The sequence below is a fragment of the Setaria viridis genome, chromosome 5 (assembly GCF_005286985.2).
Source record: "Setaria viridis chromosome 5, Setaria_viridis_v4.0, whole genome shotgun sequence".
Taxonomy (NCBI): domain Eukaryota; kingdom Viridiplantae; phylum Streptophyta; class Magnoliopsida; order Poales; family Poaceae; genus Setaria; species Setaria viridis.
Genome location: NC_048267.2, coordinates 45,364,377 through 45,370,376, shown reverse-complemented (window position 1 = coordinate 45,370,376; position 6,000 = coordinate 45,364,377). Strand labels below are relative to the sequence as shown.

The following is a 6,000-nucleotide window of genomic DNA, read 5'->3' as shown; positions in this document are numbered from 1 at the left end:
GGAGCTGTCGGGCGGCGTGAGAAGCGTGACCTCCAAATGACCTTTGTGTAAAGCATATTCTGGGAATATATTGGTATAGTAAGGGTGTTTGCGGAATGTAAAATGCCTCAGGGACACTATAAAAGGGGAGTCCTACCCTGTTGTAAATTTTGCGTTCACCGTTGAATGAAAAGACGGTTCAAGTATCATTCCTGCTCCGTTGTGTCCTAACCTCGCCAGAGTTTGAGATACAACGATCAGAAAGATGGGAGAGGTTAGGGGTTGACTAAAAATGGCATACGCGATTTTGGTGGACCCCGTTGTGTAGTGGGCGGCCGAAAGGCCTTGAGCCCGCGTCGTGGTTCAACGGTCCTACACTAATGGATTGCAAACAAAAAAAAATCTACAGACCCAACTTCGGGACGGAAAAAAAAGTTCGAAATCAACTGCAGCACACGTGATATATAGCCATGACGGATTTGAAGGCGTCCTTCGAAAGGAAACGGGAACGAGAAAAATATGACTGTGGCAGCGGTGGACAGAAGTCAAGAAGCATTTTTGGGCCGAGTCGCGACGCGGTTTGTGTGGTGGGTTTTGAAGAAAAAGGAAAAGAGCACAAGAAAAATTGGCTGCGGCTGTCGACAAGAAGCGTTGGGCCGAGCCGCGACGCGGTTCGTGTGGGGGAGGGAGGGATTTCAAGGCGTTGGACAAGAAGCATGAAAAGGAAGAGCACATGAAAAGAAAAGATGGATGCGGCGGTGGACAAGAAGCATTGGGCCGTCCTTTTAGTTTGGGCTGGTTTTCTCTCTGCTTTTGTTTGGGACAAGAAGAGCAGCCGGCTGTGATCTCGACACTACCCAAAAAAAAAAAGTGGAGCAGAAATAGCAAATGAATGGAAAGTGTCACAGTGGCAGAACCGCAGCAGTCCAGCACCTACAATAGGCTACAGTGGCAGCTGCACTTCCAGGAAAAGAAAAGAAAAGAGAAGAAAAGAAAAGAGGAGTCCATTTCGGATAGGGAATCCTCGCCGCATGTCAAAAGAGGGTATAGTGGTATAGCACGAGCACCAGCAGGCAGCCTCGCGTCCTGCCACGTTTTCGCATAGCTAGCAGCGCTTTCCGGCTGCCGACGAACGAATCCATCCTCTTTCCTCCATCTGCCGGGTAGAGATCAGTCTCCAGAAAAACTTGTGTTGCCGATAGCCCGGCTGCTTTGGTGACAAGACAAGATGGCAGATTATTTTAGATCGATAAGCGTACGGTCAGAAGCTGGAACCGTACGCTTGCCTTGTCACAACACGAGCCTCTAGTAGGATTATCAAGTGAAAAGCGAGCTTATTTCGTACTCGCCTCGCAGTCATGGTCTCTTTACAGCAGATAAAGAGAACGTTTCCCTCAAGCGTGACTGCAGTCCAAGAATCACAGCAAGAAAGAAAGATCGTGTCATGCGTGACGCGATGCTGCGTAAGCCATTCGTTCTCTCTGGGCGATTCCGTGAAAGTTCCGACAAGGCGACCTTTGGCCGGTGTCTTCCGACACGTTGAAATTCTGGGGCCAAAGTCCAAGCCGCTGTTTTGTTTTTTCCAAATGTCCAAAGCTGTTGAATCAATACAGATGGAGAGGTTTCAGAGCGTCCAAACATGGGAATACACGGTCCAATGAAACGATGGAGTTCTTCAGTCCACCCAAACCGTTTACATAAAGTCAGAGGCGAGATGCCTCTCCACACTAGCTACACACCATGCTCGCCGTCATCACCCATCATTCCATCAACGACCTTTACGTAACTCGTAAGGTATCAATTCACGTTCATGTAGTGGCACTTGGTGTTTTTCTTTTTGCTTTTTTCTTGCCAAATGCAATCGTTGTTCCTGAATGTAACCAACGACAACTTCATGGTGGATGCCATCAAATGTTTGCGTTCCTAGGAAAGTTTATGCATTTCATCATCCAAAAACGGAGAGGGCACACTCACTATGAACAAAACAACGCATCACCGACTCGCTCCGACCTCAACACAAAATCTAACACGACACCACCGCCCTACTAATTACTAAACAACAAGGACCAAAATAATACGTGACAAGTACGTGACGAGCACCTGACGCGAATACCACGACCGGATCTACGTCTCCTTCCCACAAAATACGGGAAGGACTACAGGGCGCCACCGCCACCGCCGACGCCGACGGCGCGCCGTGTCGGTGCGTCGTCGTCGTCTGGGTCAGTCGAAGCGGCGGCCGCGCCATGCGGAGACGGAGAAGATGGCGCGGTCCTGCCAGCACAGGAAGAAGGACCCCTTCTCCTCGCGCACCTTGAAGCCGTCGCAGCCGAGCCCCTGCGCCGCCCGCCGCGCCTGCAGCAGCGCGTAGTAGCTCATCGGCACGCGGCCGAACCCGGCGCCCTCCATCCGCGCCGCCCACCGGTCCAGCCTCTCGTGCCGCTCCCGCCGCTCGACGCCGTCGCAGGCCACGATGTTCTTGATCTCCTCCCCGAGGAGCCACCGCTCGACGCGCGCGCGCTCCACCGACCCGCGCGCCGCCACCACCTCCAGGCAGTCGAACAGCGCCGCGTAGTAGTTGAGCGCCTCCACGAACCGCTCCGTCAGCGCCGCCGCGTTGTGGCTCGCCTCCTGCTCCGTCAACACCATCAGCTTGGGCGACAGGCCCCACAGCGCGCCCAGGAACGCGTCCGCGCGCGACGTCGACGGGGACAGCCCGGACTCCGGGCTGCGCCGCTCTGTTTTATTGCTATTATTATTGTCCTTGCCGGCTCCGGCGGCGGAGTCGTCGTCGGAGGCGAGGAGGCAGTGCAGCTGGAGGCTGGAGGTGATGGCCAGCGCCTCGCCGGTCTTCACGCGGAGGGACTCCACGTCGAGCGCGTCCAGCCGGCAGACCACGGGGTTGAACTGGAACGGCACGTCCAGGCGCTCGGCCTCTTTGGTGAGCGCCATGGCCGTCTGGGCGAGCACGTCCTTGTGCTCATGGACGGCTGTGAGGCGGAGGTGCGGCGGGCCCTCGGGGCGCGCGGCGAGGAGGTGGAGGAGCTCCAGCCACTGGGTGGCGTCGGCGCCGCCGAGGTCGATGACGTGCACGATCTTCTCCGACTCCATCGCCTCGAGGATGCACTGGTTCGCGGCGGCGCCGGCGATGCGGAGGAACGGGCAGAGGTCGAGGAAGTGCCTGCGCGCGGCGGCGAGCTCGGCCGCGGCGGGCGCGGCGCGGGGCAGGAGCAGCGCCCGGCACAGGCCCGGCCACGCCCGGAGCGCGCGCCGCGCCAGCGCCTCCGCGAAGGCGGCCGCTACGCGCTGCATGGCGTCGCCGTCGGGCGCGGCGAGCGAGGCGATGTGCTCGAGCGCGGCGTTGGCGGCGTCGAGGCGGCCCGCGGCGGCCGCCGCGGCGCAGTTGAGGAGGAGGTGGATGAGGCAGAGGCCACGCTCGTCGGAGCGGAGCTCACGGAGCAGCCAGGGCGGCGTCGGGGCGGCCGCGGCGGCCGGGTGGAGCGGCATGGCGGAGAAGTTGTGGAGCGGGGACGATGTGACCGACGACGAGGAGCCTTCGTCCTGGACCATCAGCCTCGGCAACTTAATCGAGCAGCAGGCAGAGCAAAGGTTCGGGCTTTGTTGGTGTTTCTTGTGGATTTATACGACCGAAATGGTATGGCTGAGGAACATTTGATGGGTGGGTGGCTGGCTGGCGCTGAGGTTTCTCGTCTCCTGACAGGAACGGCAGCGCCAAGGCCAAGAGGGTAAAGTCAGTGGGAGTAGGCGAAGGCGACCTGCCAAAGCCTGCAAGCAGCCCTGCATGCAGAGAAACGGTGTGAGGAAGGAGACAGAGCAAGAAATTAGGGGGGAATCCACCAATAATAATCCAAGCGCAACAAACCAGATTTTTGGATGGGTATGGATTGAGCAACGAAATGAAACTCTTTTTTTTGAAATAAACGAAATGAAACTCTACAGTATCGTATACGGGCATATATGATATATCCACACACACACGCAGCACAACGCAGCGAGAAAGAACAGGAGGCAGGGAAGAAGAAGCGCCAAAGCGGAAAGGCCAAGCAGGTGGCAACAAGCAGGAACTGCTCGGGAAACAAAAATACAAGCCGGGGAAGGGGAAGAGGACAAAGGGAAATCACTGGTGGTGGGCAGCAGGCGTAGCAGGGGCGCCATTTATTTCTGCACTCCTCGTGAGATCAGGCAGAGCGGCAGCGATAGCTTTATCGTATTGTATTTACAACACCATGGGGTCATGCTCATCAGCTCCATGGGAGCCCATGGCTGGCTCAGAAGCAGAAGCAGAAGCAGAAGCGAACACAAGAGAAGAGGGGAATGCTTTGCTTGCTCACCTCGGGTCGGGAGTCTTGCACGCGCCGCGGCCGCTCGCCCTTGCAGTTGCAGGAGAGGAGAAGAGGAGGGGACGAGAACGAGGCGCCGGCAGCAGCAGCAGGGGAGACGGAGGGGAGGACGAAGGCAGGTGGACGACGACAAAAAGCGAGGGGTTTTGTCGGCACCCGCGCGAGCCCACGCCGGCCTGGCCTCGACCTGACGACCTCGCCTCGATTTTGTTCACCACCCGCGCGAGCACCCCCTTCTATTCTCCTCAATCTACGTGGACGCACTCGCCCGCTACGCCACAAAACAAAACCGCTTTTGTTCTTTTCTCAAGCAAACGCCTCCTCCGAGTCCCTCTCCTAAACCCTGGCCGGATCCTCTTGCAGCCTGGTGAGGTGAGCATGATTCTCGTTCCTGAGGCGATGCGTGCTCACCTCTTCTGCTTCATCTTATGGCCGGCGTCTTCGATTATGCTTGTACAGCTGTACTACTCTACCTCTGCTCACACATGACTGACACATCCAAAAAAAATGCTTTGCCAATTGCTAGAGGATCGATGAAAAATATCAATTTTTGTATGAGAAAGTATTTTTTTTCCTTTGCCTACCATGAATCTTGCTATTCCGGAACGGGATATGGCTGGAGGTGAAAAAGTAAAAGAACAAAAAGGAAAAACGTGATGGCCCATCCCATGCGCAGTCGTATACTTCCTCCGTCCCAAAAAGAATGCAACTCTCGCTTCCCGAGAAGTCAAACAATTTCAATTTTAACTAATTTTTTACAAAATAACACTAACATTTATTGTACAAAATAAAATAAGCACCATTAGATTAATTATAGAATATATTTTCATACTAAATCTATTTAAAGTCATAGATGTTTCGTAATTTTTGGTACAAATTTCATCAAATTTAAAATTATTTGATTTCTCGGGAAGCGGGAGGGAGTGAGGAGCAGGCGTAGCTTTTGGCGTGACATATTAAATTGGGAAACCCCACGGCCCTCGTTATTCCTCCAACGCCGCAACACGACGGCGGCGCCGCAACAAAACAAAACGCCCACTTCTTCTCCGGGCCTCCCCCGCTTGTTCTTGTATCTTTCCTGCCCCGTCCGGGCTTGCCGCTGGCTTTATTCCCTAGTACTCGTATTTCCCCTTCTCTCCGTGTGGCTGCAGCTTTCACTGTTTCACAATACCCTTCATTTCCTTTTTTTTTCCCTTTTCCTGCGGATAACATTGGTTTCATGAACAGAACAACAAGAGAAAAGACAAAGCGCATGTATGTAATTTAGAAAGAAACTACTTTTTTTTTGGCTGAGAGAGAGAAGTAAGTCACTAGCGTTCAAGATGGGCCAGCGTGCACGGACTAGAATAAATGCTTTTGGCGATGCGTTTGAAGCTATAGACAAGGGGAGCAGGCAAAGCTGAACACCAAGGATTGGCAGGAGGGGGAGGAGGAATGGAGTATACAGTACAGCATGTATGACAGCATGAGTGAGGATGTGAGGTGCACGCGAACAGGGCGGGCGGAGTTGAATGCGGCTGCCGGGGTGCGTCCAAATGCGGCACTCCAAACAAAATGAGCCATCCACGTCCACGTCCACCCGCGGCCAAAATGAGCCTCCATCGAGAGGAGGGAGGGTGGCGGAGGAGGGTAATGATGCGGTTGAGCTCGGCAAAGCTCC

The 6,000-nt window shown here is 54.8% G+C and overlaps 1 protein-coding gene across 3 annotated transcripts; it reads right to left on the bottom strand.

The window, feature by feature from the left end:
• Window positions 1–1,893: 1,893 nt before the first annotated feature.
• LOC117854530 (scarecrow-like protein 3) lies at window positions 1,894–4,761 on the bottom strand. 3 transcript variants are annotated; one of them, XM_034736750.2, is made up of 2 exons: window positions 4,332–4,761; window positions 1,894–3,777 (listed from the first exon to the last, which is right to left on the bottom strand). In XM_034736750.2, the coding sequence occupies exon 2, from the start codon at window positions 3,547–3,549 to the stop codon at window positions 2,203–2,205; it is 1,347 nt and encodes a 448-aa protein (XP_034592641.1). In that variant the 5' UTR covers window positions 3,550–3,777; window positions 4,332–4,761; the 3' UTR covers window positions 1,894–2,202. The 3 variants fall into 3 exon arrangements, with proteins under 3 accessions (XP_034592641.1, XP_034592643.1, XP_034592642.1); XM_034736752.2 differs by lacking the exon at window positions 4,332–4,761 and adding an exon at window positions 4,122–4,324; XM_034736751.2 differs by lacking the exon at window positions 4,332–4,761 and adding an exon at window positions 3,863–4,115.
• Window positions 4,762–6,000: the final 1,239 nt, after the last annotated feature.

What these genes read in the sequence shown, in the direction of transcription:
- LOC117854530 (XM_034736750.2), bottom strand. Translation starts at nt 3,549, where the DNA reads ATGGTCCAGGACGAAGGCTCCTCGTCGTCGGTCACATCGTCCCCGCTC.